Source organism: Schistocerca americana, chromosome 2 (assembly GCF_021461395.2).
Source record: "Schistocerca americana isolate TAMUIC-IGC-003095 chromosome 2, iqSchAmer2.1, whole genome shotgun sequence".
Taxonomy (NCBI): domain Eukaryota; kingdom Metazoa; phylum Arthropoda; class Insecta; order Orthoptera; family Acrididae; genus Schistocerca; species Schistocerca americana.
In genome coordinates this window covers 742,983,387-743,004,995 of record NC_060120.1, presented here as the reverse complement: position 1 = coordinate 743,004,995, position 21,609 = coordinate 742,983,387, and the positions used below count along the sequence as shown (strand labels likewise).

Below are 21,609 nucleotides of genomic sequence, written 5' to 3'. Positions count from 1 at the left end.
ATTAAGCAGATGTCCGCATTTATGCATTTTGTTTAACCAGTTAGCTGCTGTGATGATTTTGGTTTAATTCAACATGTTCGTCAATTTTTGTTTTTTCTCTGGTTGGGCACAAAGGATAATCTCTCAAAAAATTGTGATTTTGAATGTATAATTTGTAGTCGTAGCATGTCGGAAAACAGCTCAATTACCTTGTACCCACATACCAATTTCAATTTTTGATGATTTTATGCTTGCTGCTACATATGTGATTTTGAAGACCTGATGAAATTCATTACCACAAATTATTGTATATGCATTGTATTGTTCATTTAATTTCCTTCACTTAGACAGAGTTTATAAAAGTATTGTAGAGAATTGAGATTTTTAACCATATGTACCATTTAAAGGTGTTTTTGCTCTTTGGGGGGTTTAAAATTTTCCTCAATTTTGTATTTTATTCTTGACAGCAGAAAAACATAAAAAGGAGTTTCACTGTATATGTAAAACGGTGTAGATGTGCTGTGGAAATGTGGAGCTCAGTTTCCTTCCTCGCAGTTGGCTTTAGTTATAACTATTCAACAAATTGTTTTCCCATGTGATTAAAATAAAAACTCTGCCAGTCCTTTTATCTGACACAATTCTATATGTTTACATCAACAATAAACTGAACTCAAGGTCATCCATCAATGTTTTTCGCATGAGTAGTTATATGTTGCCCTTTAACAATTTGGTAGTTCAGAAAACCAGTTCTCATACAACATATTATTGAAAAATGATGTATGTTTTGAAGTTCCCTAATTGTGTTGTGTACAAATTAAAGAAAAAAACTTACAACCAATAAAAACAAAATATTCTTTTCTGCTAATGTTCTGTGGTTTATTATAATTTAGTTATTTTCTTTTAAAGTGGGTGAAACTGCAATGAGAAGCCAAAAATTGTATCGTGACATAATTCCCAGGGATACGCCACATTAGAACATATATCCAACTCCCATACAAATTTAGCAGTTGCAAAGTATTGCCCGGTCCACTAGTATTGCATTAAGGAGATATGATGTAGTATCGTGACTACTTAGACTTAATTTTCATGGAAAACTGAGGAATAAGAATTCCCATACATAATTTTGAATTGAGAATCATTTTCAAGAGGTTATGACAAATTTGTTTTGTTGTAAAATTCCTTCAAAATGTAAGTATTTAAATTTGTTGCCATTTGTCACTCATGTGTTTCTCAGTTCAATTCTTATGATTTACTTTAAATTATACAGCATGTGTGGATCTAACAGAAGATCAGTTGTACAGTATCTAGTAATGTTTGGATTTGCGTCTCCAGCGCAAAATACTTGAATAAAAAGTTGTTAATTTCTTATTTTTCAGATACGTGCTATGTATTGTCATTTGCCATTATTATGCTCAATACTAGTTTACATAATCCAAGTGTGAAGGAAAAACCTACAGTTGAACAGTTCATTTCCATGAATAGAGGTATAAACAATGGTGGTGATCTGCCTCAGGAATTGCTCATGGTACAGTTTTCGAAATTTTACAAATTTAGTTTACTAGCAACTAAGTAGTCCACATACAGCTTAATTAAATGAATTAGTCTGGAAAGAATCCTAAGCTTAGCATCTTTACATGCTTTTTGCAGAGCCTTTATGAGAGTATAAAGACTGAACCATTCAAAATCCCAGAGGATGATGGGAATGACTTGATGCATACCTTTTTCAATCCAGATAAAGAGGGTTGGCTGTGGAAGCAAGGTAAGAAAAGCAAATACTTGTACATTTCACTAATTTTTATAGACATTTGTATTTAGATATGTTTGAATCTTGTGTGTGTGTGTGTGTGTGTGTGTGTGTGTGTGTGTGTGTGTGTGTGTCACACGACCTTCAAAGGAAAGATCACTGTCTACATAAGATTCAGATGAAACAATGAAGAGAATTAATGGACAAATCAAATGCCTAACAAACAAAATATATTGTGGTTAACTGACTGCGATTCCAATAACGAGAATAAATCACAGCAGGTAGTACCGTCAGATACCACTAGATCATAGAACGAGCAAAAGCTCAAGAATTTGACATGATTGAAAACTCTTATTTCTTGATTAGTTGCCATTGTTGCATTTGCAATGGATCAAGGCTGACTGTGGAGAACCTTTCACCAAACGTAATAGAGGCCACCATCAAGGAATATACTGCAGGCGAAGATATATTCATTCTTTTAATTCCGTTGATAACCAGTAATTTGAATATGCTCTTCAGTTTAAAGCGATTGCAGTTTCCCATATCTGGCTTGCATTTGCTATGGGTGTCAAAGGCACAGGGCCAATCACTTTGTCTCACATAAATAAATATGCTGGGCACTGCAGCTACTTTAGAATATGATGAGGTAACGGACCAAGGTATTGTTACAGTAATATTTTACACCAGTAATTTGTGGTTAAGCACTAGTCATTTCAGATTTTTAATCACAATATACAACAACCAGTCTCCTCTGTGAACAAAGTTTCAAGAGTAGTGCTATAGTCACCTCTGTAAAAAGACTAAAATACAGGGCACAGCGTTCAGCAATGTATTAGTAGCATTATGTGAAGTGAAAAAATAGGTGATAGCTTTTTAAGTGTTCATCGTAAAATGTTGACTGAATACGAAAAATGAAGCTAAGATAAACCATGCGTGTGAATAACTTACTAATAATAACCACCACCACCACCACCACCAGTAGTATGAATATTTGTCATTCCCCTAGAGACATTCAGAATTAACACTGACAAATATCTTGTGCTGTATATTTGTTAATGCTGGGTGTTAATTTATTAAGAACAATTCTGAAAGAGAGAGTGATGTAAACTCTAAAGAGTGTGACCTTTTTTGCACTATTCACAAAACACCTGTATGCTTCATTCAAACACATTTTAATTGCAGGGTATGTATGCAACACAGCCTCATTCAGCTAATTTTTAAAATTTTCTGCTACATTTTAATTTGCAGGTGGCCGATACAAAAGCTGGAAGCGACGTTGGTTCATACTAAATGACAACTGTCTGTACTATTTTGAGTACACAACTGACAAAGAACCTCGTGGTATTATTCCTCTTGAAAATATTCAAGTTCGTGAAGTGACAGATCGCCATAAGCATCATTGTTTTGAACTGTATGCTAGTGGTTCTGATTTCATCAAGGCATGTAAGACAGACAGTGAAGGAAAAGTTGTTGAAGGTAAGATCAGATAATCTGAAATAATTTCCACCACTTTTGATAGAAATGCATAGGAACATGTATTCTATATGCTACTGTCTCTTAGTTGTTGTAATGTTGCTACATTATTAATAGTAAGGAAGCCAACAATGTCTGTGGGGGGGAGAGAGAGAGAGAGAGAGAGAGAGAGAGAGAGAGAGAGAGAGAGAGAGAGAGAGAGAGAGAGAGAGAGAGAGAGAGAGATAATGTACCAGACTTGTTCCTGTTCGGAAGGGACATTATGTGCAGAGTGACTCTTTGTATAATAATAATAATTATAATAATAATAATAATATGGAGAAACTACAGTGTTATTCACAAGTACAACTGCACAAAAGCTATACAATACACAGAAAGTATAAGCAGATTGGTGGATAGAGCAGCTCTCAGAGTTTAGAGTCTGCATTACAGTTGCTTATTAAGAGTGCCAGTCATGATGTGGCAAAATTCAGTATGCCCAGGAGGCATGATAGCAGTTCGCTTTGGAAATAGGATAAATGGGCTGCCTGTCGGCAGGTGTGATATCACTTCTGTATGTTTCACACTTTTCACACAGTTTCCCCTGAAACCCTGAAGGAACTTTTAAGAATGAACCTATATTCCCTTCAGATATTTTTATACAAAGACTGAGCAGTCCTTAAATATTTCATAAATGTGAAATGAGGGGATGGTGTTAGCTGCCAATTTCAAAAAATATTGTGGAAGTTAAGACGTATTTTTAGAGTGCTTTTTGTCAAGAGATAGAAATCATTATTTCAAATACAGTAACATATGTCTATAGTCAACATTTTCTTTCATGTACAGAAAACTAATATTTCAAAATTCCAGGTGGATACCTGGTGTTAATGTGGTATGTGTGTAAAAAAAAAAAAAATAAATAAATAAATAATAATTAAGTGTTGAAAGGCATAAAACTCTTTCCAGACTAATCCTTCAGTTAAACCACCTTATTTCTTATCTGCTCTTATTACAAGATTTCAAATGGTTTGCAAGCATTTTGTTTGAATTTTATGTCACTGTGCCCAACATTAAGAGTGCTGCAGTCAGTTGACATCTTTAAGATGATAAGGTTGATAGTAAAAATGTGTACATGGTGTGATCACGATGTTTGCAAACATTATGCACAATGACGTCACGCAAAGACCAACCACATGGTGCTTCAGTGTGTCTATTCCATTTGCTGTTCAATTACAACCAGTGGGTGAAAGGCTGATGCTCTTTGATAATGACAGTGCTATTTGTAATTTTTATTTTTTAAACTGTTGTCCTTCTCGTAAAAGCAGATATATTGAGAATTCCACTCTGGAGAATAGTTTATTTTATGTCTTTTATGCTGAAGCATATCTTGTTCCCAGTTCTCCTCTTACGCAATCTATTTAAACAAAAAGGTTGCAAATAACCATTAATTTTTATTACAGGCAAACACACTGTATATAGAATGTCAGCTGCCACACCCGAGGAGAAGGACGAGTGGATCAAATGTGTAAGGTAAGTCAGGACTGTGTGTACATACATACTAAGAGATAGTGGTGTAGTTTGGACAGCACAGGCAAAATTTTCAGGAAAAAACACTCACATGCAGTGATTATATGGTACTGACGTGCACTGAAACTATCAACTAACCTATATTCTGTTAAAACTGTAACTATAACTATATCTGTAACTGTCACTGTCATTGAACTCACAGTTGGTGACTTATTTTCAATATTGATAATGAAATTTAATTCCAATCAAAAACTCTGTGGTGATTGCCGCTCATAGGAGAGCCACACTGACTTTTCATCCTTGGGAGAAGCAGCTGTCTCAGCCAAACCAAGAGCTGTCATTGGAACCTCGTGTTACGGCCGCAAAGCTTATCAAGCACCAATGGAAGGCCATGAAGTCAGTAAATATATTACGATGGACATGCTTGCTTCATGTGTTGTCCTTATCTTGTGCTGGTACAACTTTTAAATTGTGAGAAACTGTTTTGTAACTATGCTGTGGTGTTTCTGTGTGTGTGTGTGTGTGTGTGTGTGTGTGTGTGTGTGTGTGTGTGTGTGTACGTACTTTTTTGGGAGGGGAGGTGGGGTGGGGTGGGGTGGGGGATTGTTTAAAGTTCTGAATGCATATGGTTTCTCTGATTCTTTAGCCGTCTTACAATGTCAGATTATGAAGTCTTTTAAATTATTAAAATCGGAGACAACTCAAAAGTTCTTTCTGTAAGAAAAGTGACTTTTGTGCACCATGTACTTCCCATGTCCAGACAACCAGATAAAATATCTAAAATTGGAAAATGCCACGTCCTAAAGCAGTCAAACAAATATATTGTTTAATGTGAACAGACTAAAACATACAAAAGTTACAGGTATCACTGTTGGCTAGTTTATTCTTTCACTTAAAAATCCTCTTTCTGTTGTCATATTGCTAGAGCCATTGTTCCCAAAGCCATTCAGTATAAGTCTGTAGTTTTTGTTTGGTGTTGCATTGTCAGGTTTGTAATAATTGGATATTAGGCACATAGCCAGAACACGTTATGTTCTAGACATTTTTCCACTAAAGTTTGAAGCTCAAAGACAATAAAGAATCTTGTGTCCTGTTTCTCCCATTAGTATTGTAATGCCTTTAACATTTGATACATTTGTATCGATAAAGTAGTAAAATGCCTCACCAGTTGTTGGACACACATACTTTAGCAGTATATGCTCTCTTCAGTGCAGTCAAATCATCTTAGAATACATTGGAGTTGCTTCCCTATGCAAGAGCTGAATGATTGTGTCGTTAATGTAAGGAGTCATCTATTGATGGAAATTTGTATAATTTGTCATTAGGTCATTGCTATATGCAATAATGACCCCCACCATGTATTTGCCAATGTGTTTTGCCAGTGTGTGAGACTTACAGTGATTTTGGAGAGTCTTTCTGTAGTGAAACAAAAACTAGATAGGTCAATAGCAAACATGTGTAGAGTTTTGTTGAGATTGGTTGGAATGGTTTAACAACTTATGCATCAAGATAGAATTCAATTTCGTATTTCCTTATTGTAAAATTTAATTGGAAATTGTTAGTGCTAAAATACTTCGCCAGAAATCTGTTTTGCCATGACAGACTTACTTTAAACAATATACACAGTTGTTGTTGCCAGACGAGTGAAGCTGCCATATGTAGCACACTTTCACTACCTGTAGCCTATGTGTACATAAATCCATGGAATCAAGCTCTTAAGAGCTGAAGATATTTATTTTACTGCAGTTGCATGTTTATTATGTGACCCAAGTCATATAAAACCTAGACTTGTTCCTTGCAAAATGCTTTTCAATATACCAAGTATCTTCTTCACTATGGCAGTTGAAGGGGATGTGGACTTCCCCTTCCCTCTTCATGAGGAGAGCAGATAGCCACAGTATGTACTGGAAAAAATATCATACATAGTTTAATCACACATTGACAATGCTATCATGTGACCAAGAGGGGAGTGTTTGGAGCTGACACCCTCTCATACAGTCTCTCACAAAGGAATGGTAACATCTAAAGACTAATTAGAAGTGTTAAACCAATGGCAAAAAACTTCTTAAAATCTTGTTGTAGGAAGAGAGTAGCAGGAAGTTCATTGTACAGATAATATAGATAATAAATACACTCCTGGAAATGGAAAAAAGAACACATTGACACCGGTGTGTCAGACCCACCATACTTGCTCCGGACACTGCAAGAGGGCTGTACAAGCAATGATCACACGCACGGCACAGCGGACACACCAGGAACCGCGATGTTGGCCGTCGAATGGCGCTAGCTGCGCAGCATTTGTGCACCGTCGCCGTCAGTGTCGGCCAGTTTGCCGTGGCATACGGAGCTCCATCGCAGTCTTTAACACTGGTAGCATGCCGCGACAGCGTGGACGTGAACCGTATGTGCAGTTGACGGACTTTGAGTGAGGGCGTATAGTGGGCATGCGGGAGGCCGGGTGGCGGGAGGCCGGGTGGATGTACCGCCGAATCGCTCAACACATGGGGCGTGAGGTCTCCACAGTACATCGATGTTGTCGCCAGTGGTCGGCGGAAGGTGCACGTGCCCGTCGACCTGGGACCGGACCGCAGCGACGCACGGATGCATGCCAAGACCGTAGGATCCTACGCAGTGCCGTAGGGGACCGCACCGCCACTTCCCAGCAAATTAGGGACACTGTTGCTCCTGGGGTATTGGCGAGGACCATTCGCAACCGTCTCCATGAAGCTGGGCTACGGTCCCGCACACCGTTAGGCCGTCTTCCGCTCACGCCCCAACATCGTGCAGCCCGCCTCCAGTGGTGTCGCGACAGGCGTGAATGGAGGGACGAATGGAGACGTGTCGTCTTCAGCGATGAGAGTCGCTTCTGCCTTGGTGCCAATGATGGTCGTATGCGTGTTTGGCGCCGTGCAGGTGAGCGCCACAATCAGGACTGCATACGACCGAGGCACACAGGGCCAACACCCGGCATCATGGTGTGGGGAGCGATCTCCTACACTGGCCGTACACCACTGGTGATCGTCGAGGGGACACTGAATAGTGCACGGTACATCAAACCGTCATCGAACCCATCGTTCTACCATTCCTAGACCGGCAAGGGAACTTGCTGTTCCAACAGGACAATGCACGTCTGCACATATCCCGTGCCACCCAACATGCTCTAGAAGGTGTAAGTAAACTACCCTGGCCAGCAAGATCTCCGGATCTGTCCCCCATTGAGCATGTTTGGGACTGGATGAAGCGTCGTCTCACGCGGTCTGCACGTCCAGCACGAACCCTGGTCCAACTGAGGCGCCAGGTGGAAATGGCATGGCAAGCCGTTCCACAGGACTACATCCAGCATCTCTACGATCGTCTCCATGGGAGAATAGCAGCCTGCATTGCTGCGAAAGGTGGATATACACTGTACTAGTGCCGACATTGTGCATGCTCTGTTGCCTGTGTCTATGTGCCTGTGGTTCTGTCAGTGTGATCATGTGATCTATCTGACCCCAGGAATGTGTCAATAAAGTTTCCCCTTCCTGGGACAATGAATTCACGGTGTTCTTATTTCAATTTCCAGGAGTGTATGAAGCTTTCCTCAACACATTTCTCATGCTCTTTGAAAGTCACTCTTCATTATAATATTTAAAAAAAGTGCTGTCACTAACAGACTGATTAATGGGATAAGGTTATCATCTATACTAATTACGTAACAGTAAAACTATTGTCTGTGTGAACATGCTAATACTAGAGAGAGCTTTTGGTAGTGTTCACAGGAATAATCTGATATTCTGAAGGTAGCAAAGTTACAATATAGGGAGCAAAATACTATTTACAACTAGTAAAAAAAACGAGGTGGTAGCTATGACTCGAGGGACACACAAAGGAAGCAGTGGTTGAGAAGAAAGTAAGACAGGCTTTTAGTCTGTTTCAGATATTATTCAGTCTGGACGTTGAGCAAGCAGTAAAGCAAACAAAAAAAAATTGACATAGGATTTAGTCCAGGGAAGAGAAACAAAAACTTTGAGGTTTGCCTATGACATTGTAATTGTCAGAACAGCAAAAGACTTGCAAAAGCATTGGAATGGGATGTGCAGTGTCTTGAAAGGAGGATATAAGATGAACATCAACAAAAGCAAAAATTGGATAATGGAATATAGTCAAGTTAATTTGGGTGATGCTGAAGAATTACATTAGCAATAAGGCTTACTCAGGCATGCAGGGCTCTGAGTGGACCCTTATTTCCAAAGCTGCTCGTGGGACCAAAAGGTTTTCTCCAAAATTCCCAGAGTAGTCAAGGCAGGTTTTCTTTGCCTAAACTTACATCCATACATCCCAGACTCAATGCACTGTTTCAAAAGTGTGTTTCGAGCATAAAACACTAGGGTGTAAGGGAGACGCGACATGTGGCAGCTGCAGTAAGGCTTCTCATGGAGGAGTTGGTTCTCGTCTCTTGCCAAATGTATGAACTGCTCAGGATGCCATCCTGTTTAGAGTAGGGACTGCAGAATCTTTCTAGACGAATGTACCTCGGTGGAGAGATGGGATGAAGGTGATGCCCCTGTGATCAGTGGCTCCCATACTTCAATGGAACCTGCAGGGATTCAGGATGAATGTAGATCATCATCTACTATCTCAGGGTAGACCAGGTGATTAATTTCACTCGATTGTACACCCCTGAGTTAAAAGGCCATGCACTCCACAAAAAAGGTGACTTGAGTGGAGAGAGCTAGAGTAGTACTGTGAAGCCCAGTTTGAACATCATGTCAACCTTGAGGAATGGATCATATTAGCAAAAAGATTCACCCTGCTGCTGAAGTATCATCCACAGTCCACACAACTGAAGAGCAGCCTGTTCCTTCGTGGAGCTATGAATGCCACTCTGCAATCAGGACTAGGCTTGCGGCTCTGCATAGGTTAGAGTGCCAGCCAATTGCAGAGAATCTTGCAGCCTTTCAGGTGGTGATGGCTGCTTTAATGGGGAATGGCACTCTCCAAACCAATCTGCAAGACATTGCCCAGATTATGGTGGCCTAATTTGCCACAATTACGGCAACCACCAGTCAAGATGCTGGTTTCCAGTGACATAGAGCGGTTGCTGATAGTAGTTGTTTGGATTTCTGGTCCTCCACTGATAAAGATTACAACTGCCTATCTTCCATGTGGGTGCTGGATTGTGCATTGTCTGCGACTTGACACACATTCCCTGGTCAAGACAGAATCGATTAAAATATGCTGTGGCACCTCACAAGGCAAAACAGATACCTTGCTCGCGCTTTTTAATGCCATTTTGGTGCCATGTTATTTTCCGACTCATGCTGTGATGTAGTTTTAATTTCTCTTGTAAAAACTGAGAAACACCGTACATTCACTAGAAGTTACCTTAGTGTTGCCGTCACTAGCTGCGTGGGAAAGATCTTGGATTTGTGCCACCTTGTCTGGATCATAGAGTCCAGGCAACTCCTTAGTCACTTTCAGTGTGGGTTCAGGAGGTACCAATCCACCTTTGATAACCTGGCCCTCCAGGAAGTGGCTATTCAACAGATTTGCCTGCACTGGCATCATCCTATAGGTACAGTTTTTGACATTGAGAAGGCCTATGATACTACTTACAGGCATCTTACCCTTCAGCAGATTCACAAATGGGGATTTTGTGGATGTCTTCCCATTTTCATTCAGTCCTTTCTCTTGCCACTGTATTTTTGATATTGAGTCAGTGTCATCCTGTCTGATCGCTTTGAGCAGGAGAACGGTGTCCCTCATGGTAGTGTTTTGACTGCCTTTGCCATAGCTATTAATAGCACTAAAGTCAGTAGTGAAAAGTCCTGGCCCATGTTCTTTGTGGATGACTTCTGTGTTTTGCTCTTCTTAAAGCCTTGCAGTGACAACACGTCAGTTACATCTAACTATTCGACATTTGAATGAATGGATGCAGAAAAGTGGTTTTAAGTTTTCAACCGAGAAGTGTGTGTGTGTGTGTGTGTGTGTGTGTGTGTGTGTGTGTTCTTTTTAACTGTTCTCATTCCATTTTAAATTTTCTTGAGTTGAGGATGTTCTTAATTTTAGTGTGTCAGTGAGGCCTGGACCTTACATTTGACTGCAAACTTAAATGGTTGCCACATCTGAAGGACATGTAAAAAAAAACAGTCTTTCGAGGCTATAAGTATTTTAAAATGTCTTAGCTGCAGTACTTGTACAGGACTTGTTTGCTCCGGTTGTACAGAACATTTGTGTGATCTCAACTACATTATGGGCACATGGTGTATGGGTCTGCGGAACTATTATTTAAAGATGTTGAATGTGTTGCACAATGAAGGGATTCGATTGGCCATTGTGGCATCCAGACCAAGCCTCTGTGCAGAGGCTGGTGAACCACCACGTCACATCAGGGGATGGCTACTTATGGTGCACCACATATGTAAAACACTATCCACACCATGCTTTTTCATAACCAGCAATGGACAAAGAGGCCTTAAGGTATTTGTGCACAGGTTTTCCTTTTAGAGATTGTTGTGGCTGGTCTTAATGTTTTACATCATAGTTGTAGCAGATTTCCACCTTGGCTCCTCCGGAGACCCGGACTTATTGTAGATATGCATCACGGTTTCACAATAGTGTACACTAATGGGTCCAAACAGTGGAATTCCCTTGGTTGCTCTGTCATGTACCCTGACAGTGTCAAAGATTCGTCTTCGGAATGAGTATAAATTTTCTTTGTGGTGATCCTGAAGGCACTGGAGCAGATGCAATGTATTCAGGGCAAATAATTTCTCATCTGTTCTGATTCCTTTAGTACCTCACAATCATTACAGAATCTGTACGCAGCTGAGAAGTTGGCCTAGCTGATATATGACCAACTACACTTGCTCCAATGGCAAGCAAAGCAGGTGTCACTCTGCTGGGTGCCAGAGCATGTAGGAATATGGGAAATGGACAGACTGATATGGCTACCAGGAAGGCCTGCATGCAGAGGACAGTGTCCTATTCCCTTGCAGGCTGTCTTTCATGCACTGCATAGGAAGTTCATGCAGTTGTGGGGTGAAGAATGACTGGCGGTAACGGACAATAAGCTGCAGTTGGTGAAGTCAGCTATCCGGCATTCGCATTCCTCGTACAGTTTGCTGAGGTGGGATGAAGTGACTCACATGTCTTCAAATGGGGCATTGCCGTACTACACTGTTTTTTTACTACAGTAAGAGGATCCCTCATTTTGTGATGCTTGTGGCATGCAAATCTCTGTACGCCATATTTTAGCAGTGTGCTTTGTATACTGTGATGCAAGGGCAGAAGCAAATATCTTTGGGGCTTTGCCCTCTATTTTAGCTGATGATGAGATGAGTGTGAGTAAGATTTTAAAGTTTCATGATGTGCCTGGACTCTGGCCTAAGCTTTTAGGCTGGAGGTTTGTGTGTGTTGCAGAGTGGCTGGCTCATCCTCTTCTATACTTGCAATCAGCCTGCCATGTCCACCTGCTGTATTGTTTTAACTCCTCATATCACTTTCTTCTTGTTTAGCTAATGTTTTAATATTGGTGCAATACTTCATTCCATGCTTCTGTGTGGGTACACACACAGTTTTCCAACTTTTGTTACCTTCATTTCCCATGCTGTTTTATTCTCTTGTTTATTGTATTTTACTGGCACTCATCTCAAACACAGGTGCTAAAGAATTTGCTGTCATGTGCCAAGACCAACATATCCATCAATCATTCTTAGATTGGGAAATGAGACACTAAAAGTTGTAATGAGTTTTGCTTTTTGGGCAGCAAAGTCACTGAATACTAAGAACATCCATGAAGATGATGGCATATATAGCAGGATACTAAGCCACTTGGCTGCATATGTTAGCACAGTACTTAGCCACATTTGTAATTTTTACTTTGGGAATGGTCAATTTCTGGAATGATTGCAGTGGCCACTAGTAAAATTGATTTATAAAAAAAGAGAAGGGGATAATTTAGACTATTTTGGACCTATTTTTATGCCGTAAGTGTTCACAAAATCTATTGAGATGCTGTATGTATAACTGATTGTAATTGATTATTCTCGTTTACATAATTTTCTGTCAAATGTAAAGTTTGGTTTCAGCAAGTGTTTAACAATTGAAAACACTATATTCTCTCTTCTCTATGAGGCATTGGATGGATCAAAGAGAAAGCTGTGCACACTAGGTGTATTCTTTGATTTAACTGACTCATGTGGTAATGTTTATCACTAAATGTTACTGCAGAAGTTGAGCCATTATGGAATAAGAATAGCAGCTCCCAAGTGGTTCCTGTCATATTTTCAGAACAGACAGCAAAAAGTCATTCTTGACAGTAATGAGAGCAGCTATGAGGTGGTGTGTGATTAGGGCACGGATGAGTTGGTGATATCTTGGGTTGGTGCTTGGGCTGGTACTGTTATTTGTCTAATATAATGGGGATTCTAAAAATTTGTTGGTGAGACTGGTAGTGAATGAAGTTAAGTGCAACATAGGCATTGTATAAAATAGTGCACTTAAAAAACATAAGTTTGTGAGTTGTAGAAAATAAATGGATGTTAAGGAGGTTACACTGAGTAAATTGAAGTTAAATACGGATCACTGTTCAATCGTTTGTTCATACATGACTGATATTATCATATTAATAGGTGATAAATAGGAGACCAACTTATAGCTTCCAGAAATATGAGAAAACTATTTATGTCCAGGAAAACAGATTATATGTACCCACCAAATGTTTCAATAGGTTCCAGTATTCAGACTTGCAACGGCTATAACTCTTGAATATGTACCACCCCAAAATAATGTCTGGATTTAATTGCATAATACTGGCTAAACCTATTATTTTCTCTTGGTAATGCAACTACCTCCATAACCAAATGGTTGACATTGCTGTCTTTGGTCCAGAAGGGCTCCATTGTGAATCCCAGTACCTCTTTGGATTTTTTCTGTGGTAGGGAGGTCTGAAATACTGCCCACTGTCTCATGTCAAATGAGGATCTGCTCAAATACAGCAGCAGTGACGTAACCACGATTCATCTACTGACAATAACAGCTGGAGGTAATGGCAGCATGTACCACAATAATATAATGCTCGTTGTACTGCCTTTTTGTCAGCCAGACAATATGAAATAAAAATGCTTGATTGAAACAGTTCCACAGCAAACAAAGCTATATTTTGTTCCATTCAGACTAAACCAGCATATCTTGTTGCAGGAAAAATTGCAGTACTTACTGAGCCTCTCGAATATGTCATGTGTTTCTGAAGTGTTGCTATTTTTGTATTTTCCTCCATCCCATCCTTTCCAGTTTCCTGTAGTGCAAAATTGACTCTTTATAGATGCATTAGCAGACACCTCTTCCTGGTATGGCTTTATCAACGGCTTCTCTTCTTCGTCATCTTCTGCAGTACCTGTCTTTGTGCTACAGGTGCATTTAATGTTTGATATTCTTTAGTAACTGCATGAACTGATTGGCAGCCCAAATCATCATACTCGCTACAGAGTGCTCTTACATTGTGTTCAGACAGTGTTTATTGTGAAGGTTCTAGAGGATGTAGTTGATCACCGCCTTTCTCCAACACACGAATGATGATCTTGCTTGTAATTTAATAGTATGGACAATTGTGATAAATGATTGTAGCAAACAGAATAGTTTCTTATGGGTGGTGATTTAAATCAATTGGTATGTTATGGGTGATGTAAATCAAAGGATGTAGGATGATAGTTCTTGGGCATGGGTCTCTACTGTGGGGTAGAACCATTGGAACTGCGGATGTCGCCACACAACATGATTAATATTTTTTCACTATCCCACTTAAAGACCCTAACTATGGAGACTAATATTTTAATATAAAAATACATTATTTTCCCAAAGGGTGCACATTTTTTGTAATGAGGCATGTATAGCATAATGCCAACTACAGTTTTTTGTGTAAGAATTTGTGAGATAATTTTTTGTTTCACTGATTAGTTGAGAGAAATTATAAATTTATATGGAGGTCTTGAATATATGCAGTTCTCAAATGAGGTATTTGACCATTATATTTAGTTACATGTTGCACAAGGTTTAAATAGGAGTCATAACTGTAACATCATTCCAGTGTGAAAATTTTTGTTTTAATTTTGTGTGCCCTTGGAGTTCTTTTAACAGTAGCTCACTCTCTTTATAGTCACAGTGCACACTGCTTACAGTTTTGCTGTAACATTTAGACCATGTTTCATTTGGAAATTCCTCCTGTGCTGTCCAAGTTATGTGTGTTTTTGTTGTGATAATGATGAATTTGTGTAATTAAAGAACAATAATACTGCTCAGATATGACGAATTCCTTATTTCCTTCCTTTTTGTTATTGCCTGTTGCTTTTTCTGTTTGTTGAGGACGTTGACTATCACAATTTAATCTAATTGTAGTTGAATCAGAGTGTGTGAATTCTTTGTACATTTGTTGCTTTGTACATATTAGGCTGCACATGACATTGTAGATATTAATGTGTAAATTATTAGTTTGCATTAATAGTAATAGCTGCCACATCAGTGGTTATGGTAGCAGTAGAAAAGTTGTGCTTGGACTCTCTCTCTCTCTCTCTCTCTCTCTCTCTCTCTCTCTCTCTAACACATTTGCAGGTGGAAGTGCTCTCATACATACAGGTATAAATATCATATTACATTCAAAAGGCAAGTGGTGCAGTTCAGAATATAAGTGCATCTCAGAGTTTGTACAGATGGAGATCACTGAAGACTTGATCCAATATTAGTGAAATGTTGCAGACCCTATAGGAATGTATTCCTCTGAGAACAAAGCTTGTATATTTTATACAATTGTTGTTAGTTATGGGTGATTCTACTGCAAATGGAGATTCCTAATGTATGAGGATTTTCTTCAAGGTTTTCGTCTATGGGTCTTTCTTCCTAAAGTGAAATTGTCCTCCCATGGAGTAAAGGGTAGGTGATTAGTTTTTGGAATAATAAAAAAAATCTGTCACCTGCATTTATCATGCTGTCACAGGCAATAGCATGTTCAGCAGAACATACAACAAATTTTGTGAACTTTCCTTCTTATTAGTCCCCCAAGCCCCCCCCCCTCCCCCTCTGTTTCTCTCATCACTGTTTTATATTTTAAGTAACGGATAAATTTTATTAGGCATTCCACAACGTTTAATTTTGATTAAATTGTCCTAGTGAGTGCTGGAGCCTTAAATTTTTTGAATGAAGGTGACATTTTAGCATTTAGACTATAAGATCTAATTTTTTTTTACCCAGAAAAAGATGCCATAGTGTTTGTCCATTATGGTATAGAAAGTCCAGTAGAAATGTTACTGTTCGTGATGGTTTGCAAACAGTTAGTGGCTCTGATGTTTAGCATGGGTATTGTGCTAATTAAGTCCTTAATTTAGAAAAGCATGTGCCCTTAATGTAATCTTTTTGTAATTACGAATTGAAGTCTTACGGAAGGAGCATAAAATTAGTCTCTAAAAACTTTTTGCAGAACATTGCATAGTTGTTCCTGTGTAACTTGTTGTACATGAGCTAGTATTTTACTCACTGAGATTGTCACTGATATACAAGAACCAAAATTTTAGTGAGGTGATTAGTGCAGTTTACTTGTGTAAAGCAGTCATTCAGCATTACTGCAAACTTTTGTTTTTAAAACTGTGTAATATTACCTATCACAATGTTGGGAGTATAGAGAGAGAATTATTGCACAATGGAGATGGTTGTGGAGCATACTTCAAAGTGCACTACCAATTATTTAGGCTCAATTTAGCATTTTTGTAGGGAGAATATCCATGCTGTTAGATCAATCACATTTAAGAAATGGCAGGTGATGTTTCTACATATGAGAGTAGGGGGTTAGGATTACTTTAGCAAGACCTAATAGCTGCAGCCAGTGAATTTACTTTGTTACAGGCTATGTGCACATAAAGAGAGCATTACTGACCTCTATACTTAATAATAATGTATTGTCCAGTTTCTGAACATTTAAACAACTTTTGTTTAGCAGAAATGTATGTTTGTCATTGTAAGGATGAAAGCCACTTCTTTAAGATTTAGTAGTAATAATTTTCAGTACTCAAGGATCTTACCAGTAAATATCCAAAGATGTTGTGTGTGTTACTTAAATTTTAGTGAGTGGGAACAAACCTCAGCAGTTGCTTAAATTTTTGTTAGTGATCTGCAACACTTATGAAAAGAGTATTCTTTTTTAAGTCATTAAGTTTCAAAAAGTGAAGGTAACTAACTTTTTGTTCTTCCAGAGTGTATTAATTAACTTGAAATTTCCTATACTACGAACCCTTTTATTAGCATAAAAGCAATGTTTAGTTTTTGGCAGTATCAGATCAGAATTCTGTAAACAATACTTGGATTTTTTGGAACGTGACACAGTTCATTATTAGCACAGTTATTCAGCTGGGTATGGATAGGAAAATTTTTAGTTGCAAATTAACCACACTACAAAAGGGACTTGCCCTGGCAATATTCATATTATGATCATTTAATGTAATGAAGACAACATGAAACTAGAAGATTAAAACATGTTTTGTGTATGTTTGCTCCAAATTATAGGCTAAATAAAGGTTTCTGTTCTTAGAATACAGGTATGTAAAGATGTTGAGAGGGGAGGGGGCAGATTTACCTCACAATTTACTGGAACATTGTAAAATGGTAAATGGAAAAAATAATATGTGGGTATACTAAATGAGAAGTATCCAATATAATAAGCAGAACTGTATAGATGAGACTGAAATACTAGAAAAACAATGAGTTGTATGTTGTCTTCAGTATCATTTAAATCTGCTCTTTGCATATTTTGAATAAACATAACTTTCTCATTTATCTACAATCTTTTGTTTGGTTCCTTCTTAGGAAAGGGATATGGGGAGGGGGTGGTTGTTGTTGTTGTTGTTGTTAGGCATCATGTTGACTGGTGTATGTTGTTCTCACTGAAGGTGGCTGCACACATCATTGCTGTTCTGTCTTTTGAGATTAGTTTATTCGTGAAATCAATACTGTTGTAGGCTTAATGCATAATTTCATTCATATGTTTCATCTGCAGTGGCTTTTACTAATGTAGTATAATTAAGTGGGAACAGTAGTATTATGTAAAATATAATGTAGTTTACCAAGCACAGTAAAATATAACACATTTTCAACTGCAGTGTTAACTAAATAGCAACATTTTATAGTGTTTGTAGAGATTTTTCAGATTTGTTTAGTCTAAATTTAAATTCTGTGTAGTTAATGATTTCAGTATTTTTCATTTGAAGTCTCCTAAAAGTTCTATTAATTCTTTTTTATCCTGAGTGTATAAAGTATTGTGTGAAGATGCATGTTCGCATGTTGGCCTCATGGTTATGCTTATTTATTTAAATTTTTTTGTTTTGATCATTCTTAAGTATATTTCACTTTCCTATAATAAATGGGAATTTGAATTTGATGTTTGTAAGGTGCATGCTTACCAGGCACATGCATGCCTCTGTAAATATTTTCGGAAAGTTCATATTATGTCTGCATCACAGATGTCTTTTCAGGTAATGTTATTAATATTAAAACTGTGTGGTAGGTTCCTGCATGAAATCATATTCTCTAGATAGGCAAATACTTCAGTCCTCTGGAGGACATGATTTTAACAGCAAGACACACCACCAGTCTTAATAAAATAACTCACTTGAAAATAAACATCTGTGATTGATTCACAAAATCTGTAAAAACAAATAAAACAAAAAAATTTGAATAAATAAAGCAAAACCTTATTCCCAACATAGGAAAAGCATCAGCCACAATACATGAAGTGGCGGCCAGCAGTGAGTCACGAGTGTTTGTTTCTGCTATAGGCAAAGCATCAGCCATAATCCGTTCTACGATATGTTGGCAGCTCGCAAGAAGAAAGCGCAGAAGACAAGTGCTCACCACCACTTGAAGAGCTAAGACATTTATAGTGTAACATATATTATGGTATTACTCTAGAGCTGTCGCAGCTCCAAGTGTGTTACAGCACTGCACCATACTGGTGCAAGCTGTACATTATGTATAGGGCTTGTACTGGAGGTGCAGTTTGAAACACAGCATACAACCAAAGAAATGTGATTTAAAGTGCACTTGACTGTGGTATCTTCTGAGCAGCTCTATCCTAATTTCTTTTGCTTTTTCTCTCCTTAATAATCCATCTAGGATTTTCACCCAAGGAAATGGCAGCCTTGAACTAATGTTCAAGAAGAGTGGTAATGTTAAATACTGAATGTACTGTTTAAATATGTTTTCCCAAAAAATGGTCATAGCATGACTGAATGATAAATTGTATTTTTTATATAGTTGTTAAAGCTTCAACTGTTCAAACATTGCAGCAGCTTAAGATAGAAAACTGCAAGGGTGAGAGAAATAAACAATGCAGTGAATGTGCTATACCAGTCATTGTTTGTAATATTTGAAAATTTGTTATGATTTGAGAGCTCTGAAATGCTGGACAATATTACAAAACCATTTTATGGCACTGGAAGTACTAATGGTCAAAGTGGCTGGTGCTAAGAATCTCAGCAGAAGGAAGACTCGTGCATTCGACATACTCAAATAAGTTTGTATTTTGTCCTGTGCTGCATGAAAGTGTGATATATGTCTATGTATTATGTGCTTTCCATATCTTGAATGGTTCCAACTGAAATTTCTCTCAGTAAACCAAAGAAACTGTCATCTGACCAATATTTGAGACAGTGAAAGCTGGAAGTATTTTATAGAATGGGAGAACTTCAGTTATTTTTGCATCAGTCTCTCTTCGTAAATGTGATTTTTTTATAAAAGTGTTTGTAAATGGTATTGCTACTTCATTTTGTGTTACTATAGACAGTTTCAAATGGTATGTAATTTATAATGTTCACTCATCTCATTGTAATTCACCATTTTTATAAAAAAAGTTAGATTTTTATACTAGAAGTGTGCTGGGATGTTGTAACCAGGATGGAGTAATGTGTATGGAAATAACGAAGTATTAATATTGCAGTGTGTGTGACTTTATTTTTGTACATTATGTTTATTTCTTTGATATATTTATGATACAGTTGCTTTTGTCAGTTCCCTCATGTTGACCAGAATTATTTTTATTTGTAATATATTGTGTATATGTATTTAAGGATTTGTACAAGTAGTTAATGCAGTTATGTTCATTATTTATCTGTTAAAATAAAGTTTGACCTGATTTGACTGGAAATTATGTAAATACTTTTTCACAGCCACTGTGAAATTCTGTTGTCTCCAGTATTTATTTTATTGAAATAAGATTGTAACAATAATAAACATTTTGTACATTTAAGTACAAATTGTTCTGATTTATGGTGCTAATTCCTGAGTGTTCCTTTCCTTTGTGAATACAATGGTGGTCTTGATTATGAATTATTCATGCCGTGTAAGTCTAAGGTTGCTGGCATTGGAGGCATTCACCTATATGGAAATCACAGTTCATGTTTAATTTAATAGAAAGTTCAGAAGCATGACAGAAAATTAATTTTTTTGTAAAAATTACTGTCATGCCATAATTAGTGTAGTTTCATGCAGTCTCAATACTAGTTGATCCTTTACAAGTCCCCATCATCTGAGCATAAATCCTTGTAACCTACCTCCACTTGAACCTGATTACTATGGTGAAGCATTTGTATCCTAGAATTTTTACAATTCACACTTTCCTTTGTTATCAAACTGACGATACTGCGATGTCTTAGGATGTGTCTTATCAACCAATCTGTCAGATTGTGCCATAAATTTCTTCTTTTCCCCATTTAAGTAAATCTTCATTAGCTATTCAATCCTTCATTCCAATAACACATTTCTAAAGCTTAAAATTTCCTCTTGTCTGAATTTTTTTATGGACTACATTTCATAACGCTTAAACATACGTTAAATGTTAACAAATTACTCTTGTTCAGTTGCTCCTGAAGGTTTGCATTTTATGCCCTCCCTACTTCATATTCAGTTATCTTACTTTCCAAATAGCAAAACTTATCTACCATTTTTAGTATATCATTTGCTGCTCTAATTCCTTCCATGTTATCAGATTTATTAAAAGTATATTTCGTTGTCCTTTCTTTACTTTGGTTGATGTCAATCTTAAATCATCTTTCTAAGACAATATCCATTCTATTGAAGTGATCTTCCTAATCCTTTCTCATATCTAACATAAGTACTATGTGTTTGACAAAATTCAATTTCTATTTCTTCTCCTTAAGCTTTCTCACTCTGAACTTCTCTGCAATTCATATTACTGCTTGCTCAATAAAGAGATTAAGATGGTTATTTTATACAACCCTTTCTCACTCCCTTCCCAGCTACTGCCTCTTTTCATGTGCTTCAACTCTTAAAATCGTAAAAGTTGATAACCTCTCACCACCTGGAATCTATCCCTGCTGCATTCAAAGTTTCAAACAGTATATTCCAGTTGATAGTGTCAAAAGCTTTCTCAAAATTTAAAGTTTTTAGAAATTTTACAAATTTAGCAGAACTCATTTTAATTTTACAGCGAAATATTAGTTTTACAGTTTTACCAATCTTGACAAATGCCCTGGGTACTAGTATCCATTACATGTTCTTCCTTTCTGCAATCTGATATAGATTTAATACACCTGTCTGGTAGGTAGGAGAGAATGAGTGTGTGGTTAGTGGAGATTTTTTCTTTCCTCTATCCTGCCCATTGTCTTTGTATGCAGTTGGTCAAATATAATTTTTTTGTTGTGAATTGTGGATACAATGACTAAAAAAAGTTAATAGTGTAGGGCACCCAATGTGATGACAGTTGTTTAAAAACTATTAATTGCCAGTCTTGACTGTGGGATGTTTGTTTCTCAAAATAGAAACAAATTTAAAGTGTAAATACTTTAGGCTGTTACTGAGAGATTAAAAAAGGTGCAGTGTTCCAGTAGCATTTACTGCTGGTGTACACATGTTTTTAAAGAAACTGCTTT

The 21,609-nt window shown here is 37.6% G+C and overlaps 1 protein-coding gene across 4 annotated transcripts in view; it reads left to right on the top strand.

Annotated features, from left to right (window-relative positions):
* LOC124594848 (cytohesin-1) overlaps positions 1 to 19,967 on the top strand; it is a 210,495-nt gene extending 190,528 nt beyond the window's left edge. For 2 of the 4 annotated variants that reach the window (XM_047133305.1, XM_047133304.1), the window contains 5 exons: positions 1,356 to 1,504; positions 1,627 to 1,738; positions 2,972 to 3,199; positions 4,636 to 4,705; positions 4,979 to 5,192. In XM_047133305.1, the coding sequence (XP_046989261.1) occupies positions 1,356 to 1,504; positions 1,627 to 1,738; positions 2,972 to 3,199; positions 4,636 to 4,705; positions 4,979 to 5,177 (758 nt within the window). In that variant the 3' untranslated portion in view covers positions 5,178 to 5,192. Of the gene's footprint in view, positions 1 to 1,355; positions 1,505 to 1,626; positions 1,739 to 2,971; positions 3,200 to 4,635; positions 4,706 to 4,978; positions 5,193 to 18,429 lie in introns of those variants that run through there. The other 2 variants (XM_047133306.1, XM_047133307.1) reach the window with 2 other exon arrangements.
* The last annotated feature ends 1,642 nt before the right edge of the window (positions 19,968 to 21,609 follow it).